The following is a 20741-nucleotide window of genomic DNA, read 5'->3' as shown; positions in this document are numbered from 1 at the left end:
TTTCCAGCTTAGCCTCTCGATGCTTTGGAAACCAATGTGGGGAGAAATAAGCCTGAGTTCCAGATGTATACTGCATGTGCTGTCTTGCAAACTCCTATGTCACTATCACACCAAGACAGATCTGGGACTCAGGCTATAGGGGAAAATTTTAGGAGAGTTCAAATGTATCCTGTGTGTTTATCTATGAGGTCATTGCTAGTGTGAGGGGTTATGAGGAGAGAGAGAGAGAGAGAGAGAGAGAGAGAGAGAGAGAGAGAGAGAGAGAGAGAGAGAGAGAGAGAGAGAGAGAGAGAGAGAGAGAGAGAGAGAGAGAGAGAGAGAGAGAGAGAGAGAGAGAGAGAGAGAGAGAGAGATTGAGAGAGAGAGACAGAGAGAGACAGAGAGAGACAGAGAGAGAGAGAGAGAGAGAGAGAGAGAGAGAGAGAGAGAGCGTGCACCTGTTTTAATAATGCCCAGATGGGAGTCCTGTAGGATTTGGGCCAGGTCCTGGCATGCTTGTAGTGTGGGGGAAGTCCTTGGGCATCACTGGGATACTTCCTAAGGGATTTGAAGAGGATATATTTCACATTACTCTAATAGAGCCTTGCAGGTCTGCCCGCCTGCTGCCCCCTCATGGATTCTCACTCTCTGGATGGCACTTCCTCTTTGGTCAACGAGACAAAGTGCTGGAGCAAACTGACACTGCAGCAGAATGGCCAAGAATAGCCTTGTGACATTATGTTGAGTCAGCAGGACATTTTAAATACATGTTAAATACAGTGCAACCAGAGTGTGTATGGTTCCTTTATAAATACTTAAGGAGATTGTGGTATTTTCAGTCATGTAAGATTGTGTTTATCTGTATCATTTGTGAAAACTTGTGGCACATCTTGCAATGTATTTGTAGGCTCTTTATTTTACATATACTTAAAAGTTACTTACACTAAATAATTTACAATAGCTAACTAACAATTATCCTATTATAGCTTATCTGAGATAATTCCACATCTTCTAATTTAACAGTCAAAACATGTACACAGACTGTGTTCAGCGAATCAGTGTATCACTGACCCCATTGGTGCGACATAGTAACTACCCAACTAAGCAATGTATCCGTAATACAACACGCAACACTTTTGCGACATAAGCATGCCGCAATCAATTAATTTTCCAAACAGAAAAATATGTTGTGATAGTATACCCCCGCCCCCCACCCCCCGTCAGAGATAGGACAGTGATGCCACCTGCAGGAAAAAAATACTATGTTCGCTATAAACTTTAGCATGTATTTGACCACAAGTGAAAAAAAACAACGTTTGCTGTAAAATTGCTTAACGAACAGTTAAACATTATGGTGGAATGGTGCATTGTTTTCTACCCAATAGCCAAACCATGTGAAAGCAATTATCAGTACTTCGACGTCATAACTTCGTTTATTTCCCAAGTACTCTGAGCGATATAAAGGGCAACAAAAATATACAAATACAAAGGACTTGAGCGTGCAGTATAGGCTAGATATGAAGTATAGTACAGTTTACTGTAGGCTAATCCCCATGATCACATTAACTGTATAGATTTACAGAAGCCGCAGACACTTTTTGGCTATGCACAATTAGTCCGGTATACACCAACGGATGTGGAAGATTATTAGGATCAAATTTGCTTTCACGAGACATTGCATGATAAAATCTAGGCAATCATAAGCATGTTGCAAGTAAATTACTTTCATGTAAAATATTACAAGTTTAGTGTAGCCTCATCTTATTATATCAAAATATTTAATCATAAAAGCATCATACCTTCTCTAAATCATTTAGAAAACCATTATATTTACACACGGTTTACGCACATCCAATACTTCACCTTAATGCAACGGATGACTGGAAACTCTAACAAATATATTCAGAGTAACACAAAATAGTTTTAAACAGACCTCTCAAGTCCAGCATATGTGTGCATATTACATGAAAACTACAATCCTCCTTATAAATCTCGTCAATGACCGCGTTGATATCCATAGGCTACATGAACCTCTCAATATCTTTTTAGCAACCGTCGATTCCATCCCTATCACTCAACAGAATATATTCTTAGCAATGGGGGATATTATGGACTTTTTTCAAACGCACCTTTTAAGCATCTTCATTTATGAAACTTTAAATAGATCGGGTCTCTTGCCAGTGGACAATTAGACCCCCCCCCCCTCCCCGACCGGTGTCGGTTACATTATGCCTCGAATATCGGTTGACTGAAAGTATATAAGGTCAGCAGTATCGATGGGAACACCACTCGCTGCAGTCGCCTGAAGTCTTCTCTATCAACCGTTCACCAAAGACATCAGAGGTGAGTTTCCGTGCGGTGCTAAGGACGTACAGTAACCCAGGATCCAGAAAGGTTGCAACAACATCCAGGCTTTTGCTGTACATTTTATCCTATGCGCACTGTACAATTTACCTTAAACGTGGGACAGCAAGCCGTTGTGTCATTCAAAACACCCAAAGACTGAGATTTTGATTCTGTACTTTTTGGCTTTATTTGGACGCACACCGGAGCCAGATGGATTTCGACAATTGCAATTCAGTTTCTCAGATGGAACGTTTGGAATGCAACATCAACATCCTTATCAAAAACCCACATGTGCCGTGGGCTGCCTTAACCATGGCCTATCGGGTCTTTCCTTTTGGGAACCACTAAAAACGTTTCAATTGGATTTGATATGAATTCCCAAATTACACCCATTGGTTGAGACAGAAACATTTGAGGGCAGCTTGACACATTCGATTTGATCTGTCCAATTGCATTATAATCACATGGATGGCACAGGGGGCTCCGCTATTATCAAAAGACCACCAGCCAAATGCTAGTAAACAGTGGCTGGTCGATTTTAAATATTTGTTTGACATCCTGCGTAATGCAGTGGATAATCTATTATAAATGTAATAAGATGGGTTGAGTCGTGCTGACATTTTGGCTGGTAGAAAGTCGGAGTGTTTGGTGATTTGTTCATCTTTTTTAGCATTATGTTTGTGCCCTGGTATTGCACAATAGAATAATAACTTAGTACTTACCTGGTAATAACCTCTCAAAACATGACGTAGAGTCAATGCAGTGCTCAATACTGAACGTTGACACGCTAAATCAAAGTTGAATTCAAGTAACAATTTCTCCCCTTTTTCAACATTCAGCTCAAAATGGCCTGTGCCCATCTGTGCAAGGAGGCTGACATCAAAACCGCATTGGAAGCTTGCAAAGGTAGAGCCTAGTTTGTTTACTTTTCCCCCACCTAAAAAGCCTTTTTAACCCAACTATGTGGTATGATAAACGTCAAATTAGCTATATGAACACACGATTACCTCTCTAGTCTGTAGTTGCATTATGTGTTTACTTGCAGGTTATACAGTAGGCATATATCCTTTATATTTGCGTTACAGCCGCCGAATCCTTCAACTTCAAGACCTTCTTCCATACGATTGGCTTTGCTGCGAAGTCCGCCGACGACGTCAAGAAGGCTTTCAAGATCATTGACCAGGATGCAAGTGGCTTTATTGAGGTGGAGGAGCTGAAGTAAGAGCCATGCACCATTACAGGACAAATAACAGACAATAGATTAAATCAATGCAGGAGACTGTCACTGTATCGGTGCGCATGCATTCTAAATGTAAGTGTGCATTAGTGCATTGGCCAGCATACATTCAAATGAAACTAAACCAATATTGGTGTCTGTGTCTCCAGGCTGTTCCTTCAGAACTTTTGCCCCAAAGCCAGGGTACTTACCGACGCCGAGACAAAGGCTTTCCTCAAGGCTGGTGATGCGGATGGTGATGGCATGATTGGAATTGATGGTACGAAACATAGCATACATGGGTTAATCAATGCGTTAATCAATGTTACTTGCATATTAATAACGATGTTTAGGACCTGGTTTCAATCTATTTTAAGGCCTAAGCTAGGAAAGTAAACTAATGTTATAAGACACTGGAAAGGGTTAATGTTTTTTCTTTTCTTTTGCAGAGTTCGCTGTATTGGTTAAGCAATAAAGAGCAACTGACCAAGAACTCACCTGAAGGAACAATATTGGCCAAGACCTCCCCTTTTCATCTGAATATAAATAATTTTTATACATTTTCTTGCAAGAAGTTTCCTCCTGTGCGGCACACTGTCCAAAATTATGATTGTGAATGTAGCGCGGATGTATTCATGTCTTATATGAATTTTGCTTACTGTAAAATCTATGATGCACTTTTCAGGAAAGGACGATAGATAAAAAAGAATCAATATTCTTTTGGAATAAAAGGTCTTTGTATTATTTCCTATTTAATTAATCAAATGTGTTTATCTGAGTTCAGATGCCATTAATTTAACTTCACATCCATAAAAGGAACCGGTTTATATTAACTGTAATTGAGTAAACGACTGCCATTTTATTTGCTATAAATTATACATAATAATTCATGACACATAGTCTATTTGTCATGTTTTGCTCATAAAAAAACAGAACAATCATTGTGCAAGTACAAATGAACGCACACTTTACGCACGAGGGTGCACAGGCACACACAAACCGAAGGAGAGAGAGAGAGAGACAGAGAGAGAGAGAGAGAGAGAGAGAGAGAGAGAGAGAGAGAGAAATACCAGCATGGCACCAACTTAGTTTTGCCGCCCTCATATGAAAATAGGTAACAGAAATGTTCTACTTAAACAATAGATACATCCATAATTTACATCCTATCCCAGAGTAGAGACAAGGATTGAGGGTTCAAGTGATTCCAATTATGTTTTATACAGTACCTTAGAGCAGTGGTTCCCAACCAGGGGTACTAGGACCCCTGGGGGTCCTTGGCCTATCCACAGGGGGTACTTGAGAATACTCATAAGACCATAGGCCTACTGGTAAAATACACATGTGGGGGTACTCCAGGGGTACTCCGGGCAGAGCAAAATTCAGTTGGTGGTACATTAAACGAAAAAGGTTGGGAACCAGTGCCTTAAGAGTCTGCATACATATATGGACAAAACACATGCTTCAATATGTTTTATAATGAAAAAGGTTGGGAACCAGTGCCTTAAGAGACTGCATACATATATGGACAAAACACATGCTTCAATATGTTTTATAATGTTTTTAGTCAATCAAATGTATGTATAAAGCCCTTTTTACATCAGCAGTTGATTGATTGATTGTCAACAAGTGTTCCTGCTGATCTCATCAAATGCGTCTCTATGATTTGATGTCCGGTGTCCAGTGGGCCTAACGACATTACTAAGGAGCCCCACATGGGAGTATAGTCTATGCGTCGGCGTTATGAGTCCACTAGATGGTGGCAAACCCAAAGACAGTGAGTAGTCTTCCCAAGGCAGCGTTTCCCCTAAATAGAGACAGCGGTGCGTATTGGGGTGTATTCAGGGAAGTTAAACGCTCTGAACGTTACAAATAGAAATATAATGAATAGATATGATACGATTCCCTCGATAGGTTACATTGCTTTCTGAACGTTAACGTTAATTACACTCTCCTGAACAGGTACAGTGATACTGATGGTTTGTCGGGACTGATGGTTAATTGACAACTGTAACATTTTAGCTAAACCTAACCCAACTACGGAAAGAAGTGACTTCACGTAGCAGGTTAGAACTAACGCAGCAGGTTAACAGAATTAACGCAGCAGGTCAGGATAATTAACGTAATTAAAGGGTTAGGGTTTGGCTTGGCTAAACTGCTAGTTGTCAAAACATTTATCCCCGACGCTACAACTAGATGGAGCTGTACTCCATCTAGCCACAACCGTAGAAACCATCAGTCACGACAAACCATCAGTAGGCCTATCATATAACAATGGCCCCTGATGTGTGTTTGAAGAGTCACGTTAAAACGGAGGACGAACCATGAAACAACATCTCGTGCAGCTTTTGAAACCATACGCCCACAAAACTGGAACACTAACAGCCATTGATTTAGGCAACTATAACCATGTCAGGCAGAGCTGTCTGGTTTAGTCATTGCCTTTTGGTAGGGCATTTGGCGCTATAGCTACACTGTCAAGAGGAAAAAGTCGATGCAAACAAACAGAAAACAGCGCTAATAACATTCGAATATGATTTAGCACCACGGGACAGCGGCAATCGGAACCCCCTGCGATCAGATGTTTCAGGACCATGTTCATAATGTAATGTAATCATAATACACTGAAGTCAGATAACTTATGCAGTTAGCCTATTATCTAGAACTGCATATGTTATGTCTACACATTTTTCAATTTGATTTAACCGAACAAGCAAAACACACCCGTTTCTTCCGTGGCAACGGTAACGGAGCATCTCTAATCCGTTTCTGTTCGACACCGGATGAGCCAGGACAAATGACGACTATCCTGCCCATGTACGCTTGTAAAGAAAATTAGCAAATGAATAAATTACCGCCCAGTAACCGTATAGGCGACGAGGTATCAGAATGGCGCACAACATCACCGCATGTTGGTAAGGGGCACCGCTCGATCCGATGTCCTCCTCAGTCTCTCTTTCACATAGGACCAGGGACAGGGAGAGCCTATTGAGTTTCCACTCATGCATCTGCCGCTGGAGCCCCAAATCCTAGAAAGAGGTTTCGGACATTGGACATGGAGACGCTAGTCGCACTATTGCTCGTTCGTGCGCCCAGTCACAAAATGTGATTTAAAAGGTCAGGCTGTGACTGAGCGAGCTGCAGGAGTAGTTTTAATTATTTTAATTACAAACCTTGCATTAATGAACTACATTTATATAAAAATAACCATAAAGTGGTCCCAAGGGAAATGTTTTCTCCTCATGCGTACATGTTTGGAGAGTTAGTGGAAACGCAGCGTATAGCCTACACACTATCCACACCAACTCTCCCACCAAAATATGCACCAGAATAAAACAACAATATTAAGCAGTGAAAATACAAGCCTAATATGTCCTAAAGGATTAGTGATCTAGCCTACTGTTCTTTTAAGCGCACGTGCCCACTCGATCATTTCAGCAGTCATGCAATTAATTTATGCATAAAAGTACAATAAATGTAATAACCGTGGGGCTAGAACACTGTAATATCAGTCTAAAGGTTCATTTTACTTGGAATTTCAGCCTACATATGCAAGGTACGTTTAAATAAGGTTCACTTGACCTGTCCTTGAGCGACCTTTACCCATCTACTTTGCACGACACACTATAACGCCTGCGGTCTGGGAGGGCTCGCGCGGTCGCCAGCTGACGCGCTCGACCGCTGCCTGCTTCCGCTGCTGCAGCTGTGTTGGGCAGGTGCCAAGTACTGTAGTCTATAAATCCCCCCCCCGCGCGCGCCGCGGTTTCTCATTGAATTGAACAGCTTGCAAGCTGGTCTATGATTGTTGTCTGCCCCCGGCTATAGGGGATATTCAGCGAAATCCCTACCTCAAAGGGTGTCCATTTCTTGTTGAGTGGTGCCACTTGTTATTAAACTTGCCGAGAGAATTGTCAAGGCTAAATGTCAGACTTTGTTTCAAAACTTTAATGATGAGAATCATAACAGGATTTGAATTTGATAAATAATTAGATACATCTTTTTTTTAATAATAATTGGATAAATAATATAATTTATGTCGATTTTATATTTAAAAGGACACAAATCAGATGCTATCTGTATTATTGATGACATCCTGTGCAGTGCACTGTCACCCCAATACGAACACATGCACACCTTTACAGTGAGAAGTGAGCACACATGCACATTGCACACCTTCAACTTTCCCCTTGTCCAATTATGAATAATAGCTGTTCTCCACAGTCCAGAAGCAGGGTATACTCCAAGGGATATGGTTAATGAACTCGCCGCAGACCTCTCCATTCACTTCTACATACAGCGACATTGTTTTAGGGTTGTCCTCTGAAGGTATAGGAATTCTGCCAATGGTCACATTTTACATACTGCCCAAATACAGTATTACATTTCACTGCTTCAATAACACTGTGAGGAATTGCAAAGATAAGCATTGTTCTAAATGGATCACTCTGTTAGATCTGCTAACGCCCAGGGTCGCCCCTGCGGCCATATCTAGTGTGGCCATTTATATCTGAGGGATGGCCTGAGTGACCTCAATAGACAAGATGCAATCTCTCTCTCGCTCTCTCTCTCCCCCCATTTCCCAAACTCTATTCCAACACAGACGCCATAGGCAAATGTGTGTGTATGTGTGTTTATGCGTGTGTGCATGTGTGTATGGACCCTAATTGACATTACATCATCATGCACAATCAAGTGGGACATTGAAAAACAGGGTAACCTTGTGTCCTTTAATCAGCACACTGGACAAAATGATAGCTCAATATTTACCCCCGTCTGGTCTGTAGTGCGAGAGAAGGTTAAATATATCGTCATGATGACATTCCGTGATAGGCAACCCCTGTTGTGTGTGTATCTGTGGAGTTTAGTAGTATTAGATTTGCAGAGGATAATCTAACCCCATCTGGTGGGTCCAACAGAGTAGCAGGGTTTGAAAAATGTGGGCTGTTTAAATCCAAATGAGGGCACATTTTTTGACAGATTTGCAGGAGATTTGGACCAGAGCGTTCGTTCTCAGGGGGCTGTGGGCTACTACACCACACAATGGCCGCACTTTATCTCCCCACAAATTGTTCAACATCCAATATCCACATATCCAGTTATACACTTTATAATTGAATGTGGTTTATTGGAGCTTGACTTCTCCCTGAATGCAGCTTTCTTTCTCACTGAATGACCTTTTTCACTGAGGACAATATACTGTATGTGTGACACAAATACCAGCTCTGGGACTGCTTGTAGGGGGGGGGGGGGGGGGGGGGGTAAGCAAGAGAGAGACAGAGACAGACAGACAGACAGACAGAGATTAGCCTTGTTTATACCTTGCGCTAACATGTGAGTTTCGTGATATGATCAATATGATCCAATAACTATCTGATCAAGGTTTGTCACATCTACACATTGTATTAAAATATGTCTCTTATCCCTTCTCCCTTACCCAGCTTACCCTCCACTGTGTCCGCATTGTGAACAGATTAGCTGGTACCTCCCTGTATGCAAATTATTTGACAGATATTCTAAATAATATGGATTTATTTACTGATGCAATAAGTCAATGGTGCTACCTGTCAATGATTTTAGAGGCCAGTACAATGCTGATTTAAATGATTTGACCATGCAGATCTGTTTATACTTGATTGATATCCAGACACAATGCCTGCCTGTCTTTTAATCTTCCTGTGTAGAAATTTGGGCATAATCGGAATGTGGACAAGATCAGGACAACGGGCGCATGTTAGCACCAGGTATAAACAGGGCTAGAGAGACTGCACATTTTTGTACCATAGTACTGTATTATAATTCGAGAAGGGAGGGAGAGGGGGAGGAGGACTGGATTAGGTGTGGGTGGGAGGAGGGGATATAGAATAATGCACTGATGACTTAATTTGCCATTTACAAGGGCGTTACTGATGTCCAAAGTAGTCAGTCTATGGTCCTGCCCATGGGCGTTATAAAAGGGTAAAGGTGAATTAGTTAGGGAAGAAATTTGATCAGGGACGGGCAGTTAAAATTTGATACTCAGACAGGTAATTCAAGCATTCCCTATTGTCACCGCAATCAGACCTATATAAATCGTCTCTGACGGACACCAGTCACCACATAGCCTTCCTTACTCCTCTCTTTTGGATCAACGACCGGGCAAGAACCTCAACGCGGTAAGTTGACTTTGCGCTCTGAACTGGACTCAGGGGAGTCATTCTCTGCCACTTTGAGTGATAGAAATTGTTCTTTTTTTCTTATTCACTTCGTTTGTGTTTATAATGAGTAGTTTACTTGGCTTTAATGTTTAGACAAACGATGTTTAGCAGCGTATTAGACAAAGTTGTGCCATATTTTCTTTTTAGGAAGTATCTAATTCATTCTTTGCTATCCGTTTGAGCAAATACTTATTTAAATGGTAGTTGATAAACTGGCGTATAACCATTTGTTAGCCTTGGGTCAATTTGACTGGGATATTTAACTTCAGACACTGAAGAGAGTTCCCATGCATCTGTGCATTATCTGTGCGCCTTGGGACGCTTTGGTACGCGCAGGGTGACAGAGACAGTGTCCTGAACGTATTCAGGGCAGACTAAAAATCATTTGCCAGTAGTGGTATTTGGAGTAGGCCTACCTAGCTTTTGTCAACGAATCAGATCAAGCAACAGGCTCAGGGGAATTACTGAGAAATTATGTCAACACAACTGTTATGTGCATGAGCTGAATCAATAGACCTTAGGCTATATGCGTGTCAGTTATTGGCTATGTTTTATAGGCATGTGAAACTGTACTTAAGATATGCTATCCAAATAATTATAATATTCTGCACCAGCCAAACCAACGTCTTGTGTCTTCAAAGAAGAAGCAGCATGCATTGCTGTTTAGCCGACCTGACTAATTGTGTTAATAATTCACCACTGTTGTTTCTTCAACAGGATTAAAATGTCGCTCTCATCTGTCCTTTCGGCTGATGCCATCGACGCAGCTATGAAGGACTGCCAAGGTATCATCTTCCACTAATATCATTATTGCTTTCTTCATTAGATTCCTTCACCACATTAGTGGTAGCCTAGGCAATGGGCAGATTCACTATACTAAATAAAATAAAATAAGGTCGTCCATTGTTGATGTCAAACAAAAAACAGAAGTATAGGCCTACTTAGGTGGTATAAAATGAGGCCTATTTTAGAGAAAACAACATTTAGGCTACAGTAGACTCACACACCAAACCCCACAAAAGCATTTAGGACAGAACAGATGGCAGGTGTCTCAGTCAGCTTTTTTGTCCCTAAATGTATCAGGAGGAATTATAATGCAAACAATTGTCTTCATTTAGACTGAGTTTTTGAATGAATGAAAATGTGATGTGCCTATGAGTGAACTAAACTAGACTAAACAGATGAGTTGGTTATTTGAATCAGCCGCAACCTGGTCTCAGAGCATTTCGTATTATTCTGTACGTAAATCTGAGACCCTCCTTTTAGTATGATATGTTATGAATTACAATTCGTATTATATGTTACAAATTTGCAAAACCTACAATATGCTACGAACTTGCAAAATGTACAATACGTTACGAATTCGCAAAACTTATGATATGTTATGAATTCTAGCTAGGTGGCTAAAAGGGTTAGGGTTAGGGTCTGCGTTAGTTTGCATTCTTCCACTAAGCCTATCTCCACTTCCTACCCCCACTTCCTCGTTAACGACCTATACCAGAGCTAAGGCCGAACACGCCTGTTAATTTTCTCATGTCATCCTTACCCCATCAGCACCGGACTCCTTCAACTGTAAGAAGTTCTTCCAGCAGTGTGGTCTGACCAAGAAGAGTCCCGCGGACGTGAAGAAAGTCTTCGGGATCCTGGACAACGACGCCAGTGGCTTCATTGAGGAGGAGGAACTGAAGTGAGTCGGCTACAATTGTTGGACTTTTAGTTAGTGATGAACTACAATCTTTGTGTTCTTTCTACTACAATATTTAGGCCTAAAGAAAATAGCCCATATATTCTTCTTGAAGCAGCATAGGCCTATATCATCCTCTGTAGGCCCTAAACGTGTTAGGCTACCTGTAATTTTGCAAAGGTTATCATTTTTGATCATCAATCTTGTTCTGGAGACAGCTCTGCAGTGGTCACTAGCTGGCACAGCCACAAAGTCATCAAATCTGATTTTAAACCTAACCCCAACCTTTACCCTACCACACTGCTAACCCTAATGCCTAACCCTAACCTTAAATCAAGACCAAAAAGCAAATATTTGTTTTCATGCATTTTTACAATCTAGACAATTTTGACTTTGCAGCTGGCCCATCTAGTGGAAATCGCTCAGTTCGGCCTCAAGGACAACACTCATCCCAATAAACGTCAACCTAACTTTGCTCGAAATAGGCTACTTCTTGAAGATAGGCTTTGTAAACTTGCACATCTTTACTAGTGCACCCCCATCAAGAGATAGTCAATTGTCATAATGATGGCATATTAGGCCTGCTTTCAGTAAGCATGTCCTCTACAACTCCTACACTTTTTTTTTCATGAAACTTTTTAAAATTTCTTTTAGGACAGATCCTTGAGGTTAAAATCCTCTTTTAAAAGGGTGACCGCCATAGTTTGTCTGAGATATATGGCTAAAACAATATCCATTCATCTATTCATCATTAATGTCCGATCGGTTTGCTTTGTAACCCAGACAATACTACCTCCTCAATATCTGAAGGGTTCTGCTGCAGAGCGGTGTATTGTCATGGCAACTGTGTAGAATAGCCCAGTCAAAGTAAACATGGTATATTAGGGGTCTCATGGTGTGTGTGTGTGCGTCTCAGGTTCTTCCTCCAGAGGTTCAACCCCGGGGCCCGTGTCCTGACTGAAAAAGAGACCAAGGCCTTCATGTCTGCTGCTGATGACGACAGCGACGGCATGATTGGAGCAGATGGTGTGTATCTTACACTAGTTTGGTGATGATGATGATGATGAAGAAGATAATAACGATTATCATGATGATAATCACAATGATGTTGTTGTTGTTGTCGTCGTTGATGATGACGGCGATGAAGAGGTGGATGAGAGTGTTGTTTGATTATGTCGATGGCAATTTGAAGGAATGATCTCATTCGATACCAAATCAGTTGAGATTGTACAGGTCTGAATCTGGTTGTGAATCTGGCAACGATTGCAATATGATAGTAAGCAGGTTACAGAATGGTAATTGCCAATGGGTAATATAAATAGTTTTTACAGTTCTACATTGAACCTCCTCTGTCAATTGCACTCTCAATTACAGTATACAGTGTAGTATCTTGGTAAAATTTTCTCAAATGTGTCTCCTTGCAATGATTCCTTGAGTTGGTTGAGAAGTCACTATGTCCCAAATTCATTCATTGAGTTAGTTGAGATGTCACTATGTCCCAAATTCATTAATTGAGTTGGTTGAGATGTCACTATGTCCCAGATTCATTAATTGAGTTGGTTGAGATGTCACTATGTCCCAGATTCATTAATTGAGTTGGTTGAGATGTCACTATGTCCCAAATAACATATTTTCTTCATGAATAGCTAATTATTTATCTTCCTGTCTTAACTTTCTCCCCACAGAGTTCCAGGCCATGGTCCTATCCTGAATACCCGGATAACACCCTCCATACCTCTTTCTCCTCGCCCCACTCCAGCGCTAGGATTTAACACTTTAGTTTTCCATCTGTCCATGTATTTAGAAACATTGATTATTTTTTGCAAGCCTCTGGTTCAGACTATCTACAACTCTCACCCGATTTTTATTTTTGCTTTTTGCATACGTTTAGACAGGTCATTATATTATCCCCCAAAATGTATCACTTACTAAATTACTGAGAAAATAAAAGAATAAAATACATTCTAAAATCTCCTCCTTGGTTATTGACTTTTTACTCAAATATGAATTGTCCTGAAATAATGCCACACAATGTTGCTATACAATGTCAAAACACTATTGGATAGTGTGCACAGTATTGTACAGTACAGTGTCCATATTAGGACAGTCTCAGCAGGTGTTGTTTCAGTCTCAGTGTCTCTTGTTTTGTACAGATGTAATAAAATGCCTTGAGACTGTGAACTTAAATAAAATATCATAATTATTAATAATTGTATTTAAGATCACAGTCTCAAAGCATTTCATTACATCTATACAAAACATAATTCCTGCCTAAATGACTCTCTTGAAAGATCAGATTGAATTGGGTCTCAGTGAGAAAGTGTAACAATAGCCAATGACAGTATAATCAGAGGTGGAATTGTGGTAGCCTGGTCCCAGATCTGTTTGTGTTGTAGCCTACTCCATTTATGTCATTGTCAAGCCAAACGTTTTGGCATCACAGCAGGTGACAGGGAGTTGGTATGATAGCACAAACAGACTGGCGCTAGAATTGGGGGGAATTGATAGGAAGGGTGTTCCCAAGTGAAAACCTCAGTGGGAACATTTTGACATTTAAATTCACATACTGATTTGAATCTTGCACACAGCAAATCATTCCTCTCGGTAAGCAATCTGAGTAGCGTCCTTACCTGTCTAAAACATCTCATTTAGGCTTCACTTCACCTTATCTAATTCAGCAACTATCAGCAGTGGGTTGATTGACAGACAAGGTGGTATCGGATGTGAGGAGAAGTGGGACAGTGTGTGTGATTAGGAGGGAAACCTGAGGAGGTGACCTTGATAGACACCCGAGTGTCACCATGGCAGGATCGTGTGACACCTTTGTAATAAAGCTGTCTGAACCTTGGTGCTTCTCTGGCCAGAGAAGGACACAGGACCGAATCCTTGAGACATGTGCACAGGATTCACATCAATCTCCCCCTGAACTCAATACATGATTGGTGTTGATTGTTAGGATTTGGCCCACAATTGTATTGACAAGGTGTGAGACAGTTCATTTGTATGTTATTGTGTATCATTTGCTTGACAGATACAGTAGGCGTGAGACGCTCTTTGATTAGGTTTGCACCTACAAGCAGTGTTGACACTCAAAGATAAATTATTACTTGTGAGAACATGTCACTGCTCTGTGCACCTGCATGCATTTAACTTAATCTCTGCATTTAAGATGCTCATTGGATTAGAACTAGTAACCACCAAGAAACAACACCCTGTATTACAGTAAAGCAGACACCCAAAATATTAGAGCCTCGCCATTAAATGGCATGTTTTTGCTCAGAAACCTAAACATTGAGGCAAGAACCTAGCCATTATAGAGAGCAGCCGTTGGCAGAACATAGTTCACACCCTTGTATTGAGACAACCAGTGTACCAGACCATTAGAGACCCAGCGCCAGACACACTCTGCTATACTATATGTAGGCTACAATAGACACTGGCGTGGGCACCATGCTTCATCAGACTTAATTCCTGCTGGCAATTTGCCTTGGCATTTCAACCACGCCCCCATTACCTGCTGGGGACCTGCTTTATATGGGGAGTATCTGTTAGACCCTGTGACTGTGCATATAACAAATTCACAGACACAAAACATCAAGAAGACATGGTTAATGCTTTTTCAGTCCTGTAATTTGCCTGATATATACAAAAGCATGTGGTAATAATGGCTAATTTCTGGTTCTTATCTCAAATACAGTAATATTAAAACAACTGATAATGTTCAGGTACACTGTAGAATGGCATGAAAAAATATATAAAAATAATAATAATTTGTACAGTAAAAGAATAATGCACCATCAGGAAAAGAGAGGACTAACACACCATGTTAAAACACACACGTGTTCTCTGCCCATCCCATTCCTGACCTGTTCCCAACAGTCTGTCTCTGCCCATCCCATTCCTGACCAGTTCCCAACAGTCGGTCTCTGTGTTCTCTGCCCATCCCATTCCTGACCTGTTCCCAACAGTCTGTCTCTGTGTTCTCTGCCCATCCCATTCCTGACCTGTTCCCAACAGTCTGTTTAGATGGGCTTCTAAGGACACAGGAGCACCATAACACCACACCCTACATCACACCTGGCTACTCATTCGCCAGCTGCTGCCCTCCCAAACAGTATTTAATCTCTAATGAAATTACCGGCATGCCACTACACTGTACTGTAATTAGAGTGCAGCAATGGGACCAAGCCAGATATTTGTAGTTGTACGCTAGATTTGACCAGGAAGTCACTACTACAACTACAGTATATAAATCAGATACATGTCAATCAGGCCAAACATACAGTACATCACTAGCAGCAGGACAGTGGGCTAGGCTATTTAGTTCAAAGGATCACACTACCTTATCAGAGGGAATCTCCCCGGTATCTGCTCTCCAGGACCACAGGAGAGAGAGACACACACAGAGAAGAAAATAATGGTGTGTGTGTGTGCATACATGCGTGCAATGTGAAAGAAAGAGAGAAAGACAGAGACACACAGCAATAGAGTCATCTTCTGTGACTTGCCTTTCAATCTGTGACCCTATAGAGTAAGTGTTCGGGGAAGTGCGGGTCAGGGGGAGGGGGACAAGGTTGGGGAAGCCAGTGGGTAACACAAGCTGCCGGGCGGGGAACACAACAAAACCGAGCGATGACCCCTGTGGGGTCAGCAGCCATGACTGATAAACAGAAAGGAAATGGAACACAACAGGGTCATGGTCATTAAGCACCAAACACAAGAAAACAGACTGAAACAGACTGAACCTGTCCAATGGGAAATGCTTAGTTTAGTTTTCCGTTGCAAAAATGTTTTTCATTGCACGCCCAATGAACATGACCCAGGACTGCTCTGCCTGCTGCGTGGGGACAGGGGAACAAGATCAAGCAGATTATCATGGCTCAAGGGCAGCGGGAGAGAGAGAGGCAACTGTGATGATGAAATAATGCTCAGGGCTACGTAGACACAGACAGTGCAAATGTGGGGAAAATGTCAGTCAGCAAACAAGATCCTTTGCTGATACAAAGGTGGATCGATGTGGCTCATTGAATAATATTTGTTTGACTTTACATTCAAAAGCATGACATGAAATATATTTTCCTACAATATATTGCGGAGACAAATGACAAAAAGGGTAATCCACACATGTATTTGCAGCATGTCCTACACATCTTCAATTGTATTAACGCAGCAATTCGATTATTGTTTGTCTCAGATAATGTCATTTTGGCTAAATCTAGGCTATTCATTCTTAAATATCTTCAATAAAAGTACATAGCCCTCTGTCCTACACTACAGAAGACTATAGACTCTCACCCTGGCCGAGGCCAACAATGTTGTTGTTACTCTCTGTAAAACACTGAGCTACGATTCATTCATGTTTTTATTCCAGGTACACATTTTGGTCAGTAATCTGTGATTATAACAGGCTAAAGAGGGGTTTTGTGTGTGTGCACACACTGTAAGGACAGATTTAAAGGGATACTTCGAGATTTTGGCAATGAGGCCCTTTATATACTTCCCCAGAGTCAGATGAACTCGTGGATACCATTTGTATGTCTTTGTGTCAAGTATGAAGGATGTTAGAGGTAGTTTCGCGAGCCAATGCTAACTAGTGCAAGTGCAATGACTGGAAGTCTATGAGTATCTGCTAGCAACTTCCTTCAAACTGCACGCAGAGACATAAAAATGGTATCCACAAGTTAATCTGACTCTGTGGAAGTAGACAAAGGGCCTCATTGCCAAAATCCTGAAGTATCCCTTTAAGTATTCAATACAACTCCCCAAAAGGCCAATAGGTATCAGTCACTTATAGCATCACTGAGGAGATTTCTGTGAAGATCTAAGCAATATGGTTAGATTTCTGTGAAGATCTCTAATGATCGGCTATGAAAAGCCAACTGAGATTTATTCCTGATTATTATTTGACCATGCTTGTCACTTATGAACATTTTTGAACATCTTGGCATGGTTCTGTTATAATCTCCACCCGGCACAGCCAGAAGAGGACTGGCCACCCCTCATAGCCTGGTTCCTCTCTAGGTTTCTTCCTAGGTTTTGCCTTTCTAGGGAGTTTTTCCTAGCCACCGTGCTTCTACACCTGCATTACTAGCTGTTTGGGGTTTTAGGCTGGGTTTCTGTACAGCACTTCGAGATATTAGCTGATGTAAGAAGGGCTATATAAAATAAAATTGATTGATTGATTGATATGGTTAACAAAGGGGTATGAAGCCTTGAGTTTGATGTGTCTTTATAGGCTGTGAAACATGCTATCATTTTGAAAACGGCCAGTTTGAATTGTGTTTGCTGCACATGCCGCTTTCACAGCTGAAAAGTTGAATTGGTTCAAGTTATTGATTTGAAGTTACTGATTTCTATGTGTTAAAGGTGAACTTTAACGTAAATTGATAATTTGATATTGTGATGAGATCTATATTATTGTAGGGTTAGAGGCACAATATCAAATTATATAATTTCTACCTGAAAGTTCTGAATCTGAAAACTCAACACAACCAAATAGCATTTTTGTCTGTCCTGACACCTACGAATTATGGGACTGATTCCCTGTCTAGGGTTAGTAGGTTAAAACTGGAGCCTGCCCTCCAGGGAGATTTGACTGGGTCCTCCAATGATGCTGGGAAATGTAGGTTAATGTTCACCAAAAGACAGTGGCCATGTTCGAGAGCATCAAATCCATGATGCATTGTGGGTAAATGGTGACTGACTGATCTACAAATAATAATGAGCAGTTATTTATGATGCAAGGGTAGTTGTGGATCAGTCAGTCGGCAGTCAACTGCACTGTCGGACGCAATGTCGAACAAGCCCCCTGTCTAGGGTTAGTAGGTTGAAACTCGAGCATGCCCTCCAGGGAGATGTGACTGGCTCCTCCAATGATGCTGGGAAATGTAGGTTAATGTTGTTGCCCAAAAGACATTTAGAAGATGAGATAAGTGGGTCTACTGGGAGGACACACATAGTCCCGGGGACTTGACACCATGCAGTAGGCCTGGACCTAGGACTGAAGAGGCTTGGTCCGTCTCTGACGCAGCCTATACAGTCCTTGCTTGCCTCACAGGCAACGGTTCAATAATTGATGCCTTCGCTTCATTGTCACCAAAATTTCATACCAAGAAAAGAGTGTCAGGCTCACCTTACTGATTAAGTCTGTCTGAAACTTTAATGTGCACCCCATCCTCTGCCGATTATCATGGCTCAAGGGCAGCGGGAGAGAGAGCGAGAGAGAGAGGCAACTGTGATGGTGAGATAATGCCCAGGGATACGTAGACACAGACAGTGCAAATGTGGGGGAAATGTCAGTCAGCAAACAAGATCCTTTGCTGATACAAAGGTGAATGGATGTGGCTCACTGAACGATGTTTGTTTGACTTTAGATTCAAAAGCATGGCATTAAATGTTATTTGGACTTTAGTGTATTCAGTTTACACGGGGTATTTCCTACAATATATTGCGGAGACAAATTACAAAAAAGGGTAATCTACACATGTAGTTGCAGCATATCCTCTATGTGTTCAGTTGCACAGTATTAAAACAGCAACTAGATTCTTGTTTGTTTCTTAGATAATGTAATTTAGGCTAAATCTACGCCAGGGATGGGCAACTGGCGACGGCCCCCCTTTTGAAGGCCCTTGGATCATATAGAAGCACTGAGGGGATTTCTGTGAAGATCCAAGTAATATGGTTAATAAAGGGGAATGAAGTCTTGAGTTTGATGTGTCTTTATAGGCTGAAAGATGCTATCAATTCGCAGAGACTGAATCTTTTGAAAACAGCCACGTTTTAATTGGTTTAAGTTACTGATTTGAAGTTACAGATTTCTATGTGCTTCAAGTTAAAGGGGAACTTTAACGAAAATCGATCATTTAATATTGTGATGAGATCTATATCTATATTGTAGGGTTAGAGGCAGAAAATCAAACTATATAATTTCTACCTGAAAGTTCTGAATCTGAAAACCCAACACAACAAAATAACATTTATTTGTCCTGACCCCTACGATCTATGGGCCCGATTCCCTGTCTAGGGTTAGTAGGTTGAAACTCAAGCCTGGCCTCCAGGGAGATTTGACTGGGTCCTCCAATGATGCTTGTAAGTGTAGGCTAATGTTGACCAAAATACATTTACGAGATGGGATAAATTGGTCTACCGAGCACACACAGGCCCTGGACTTGACACCATGCATTAGGCCTGTACGTAGGTCTGAAGAGGCTTGGTCTGACTCTGACACAACCTATACAGTCCTTGCTTGCCTCACAGGCAATGGTTCAATAATTTATGCATTCGCTTCATTGTTAACAAAAAGGTCATACCTCACCTTACTGATTAAGAGTATCTGAAACTTTAATGTGCACCCCATCCTCCACCGCCAATAACAAATTGATGCGGTGGCCGGTGGGAACGAAACAGGCAGTACCCACGGATGAAGGTGGACGTTAGAGTCCCCCTGCACTGTGCAAATTCCCTAGTCGCTGGTTACTCGGTCAGTGCGTGCAACATTTAGAAAAACATCAATTTTCTTTGTTCTCTCTTGTTCCCTTGCTGTTCCTCTTTGTCTCTATTGGGAACCAATCTAGTCTGTGGAAGTCACCTGATACTTGTCTATACAGGGATGAATGCCATAAAAGTTTCAGCCGCGTGTTAGAATGACTCAATGGGCTCAGTGAGCTCCGTGTAGGATCCCATGTATAATGCAACTGACGACAGCACTGCCTCTTTTTTATCACAAGGCTTTAGTCCTGCTTTGTTAAGACATTCGTCAGACAGTGAGAAATAGCACCCTCTTTTTCATTGAATGACACACATCATGGATCATCCATATTGATAGATGTACGGTGTCTGGGTTGAGGGAATTGTCTATATGGATTCCATTTAGATGGATTTCTATGGTTTAGTCAGCTTGCTCAATAGTTTGATGACATAGCATAAGTCAGTGCCTTTGGTTCAGTTGAAAGGGGTTGCGAAATGTGGATATTTATGCTATGTATGCATTTACTGTTGAATGTTCTATGTGTTTTTTATTGAGCTACCCATTTTGGCCTGGTCTCGCTTGTGACCTCAACGGTCAAATAGGGGGTCCTTATATTTGTCCTGCTTTACTGCATGTACAAGTGGGTAATCTGTACGAGTGTGAGATGTGAAATGTAAATGTTTTTTTTGTGCATATCCCAACTCCCCCTGAGACACCCTTGGAGAGTGGGTTCACGGCATCAGCGATCCTGAAGCAATTAGGGTTAAGTGCCTTCCTCAAGGGCAGATCAACAGATTTTTCACCTTGTCAGCTCGGGGATTCGAATTAGCAACCTTTCGGTTACTGGCCCAACGCTAT

At 41.4% G+C, this 20741-nt stretch overlaps 2 protein-coding genes across 2 annotated transcripts; both read left to right on the top strand.

Annotated features, from left to right (window-relative positions):
* The first annotated feature begins 2275 nt into the window (after positions 1 to 2275).
* Positions 2276 to 4242, top strand: LOC311103378 (parvalbumin beta 1). The gene is made up of 5 exons (XM_084144940.1): positions 2276 to 2322; positions 3165 to 3231; positions 3411 to 3543; positions 3712 to 3821; positions 3991 to 4242. The coding sequence occupies exons 2-5, from the start codon at positions 3171 to 3173 to the stop codon at positions 4014 to 4016; spliced, it is 330 nt and encodes a 109-aa protein (XP_084001066.1). The 5' UTR covers positions 2276 to 2322; positions 3165 to 3170; the 3' UTR covers positions 4017 to 4242.
* Positions 4243 to 9500: 5258 nt separating this feature from the next.
* Positions 9501 to 13352, top strand: LOC311103353 (parvalbumin, thymic CPV3-like). The gene is made up of 5 exons (XM_084144910.1): positions 9501 to 9690; positions 10450 to 10517; positions 11287 to 11419; positions 12333 to 12442; positions 13102 to 13352. Exons 2-5 carry the CDS (start codon positions 10457 to 10459, stop codon positions 13125 to 13127), a joined length of 330 nt encoding a protein of 109 aa, XP_084001036.1. The 5' UTR covers positions 9501 to 9690; positions 10450 to 10456; the 3' UTR covers positions 13128 to 13352.
* The last annotated feature ends 7389 nt before the right edge of the window (positions 13353 to 20741 follow it).

Source organism: Coregonus lavaretus, assembly GCF_964263955.1.
Source record: "Coregonus lavaretus genome assembly, chromosome: 28".
In the NCBI taxonomy this organism is placed as follows: Eukaryota; Metazoa; Chordata; class Actinopteri; order Salmoniformes; family Salmonidae; genus Coregonus; species Coregonus lavaretus.
Note: the sequence above shows the minus strand (reverse complement) of the source record. Positions and strands in the feature narration are given on the sequence as shown.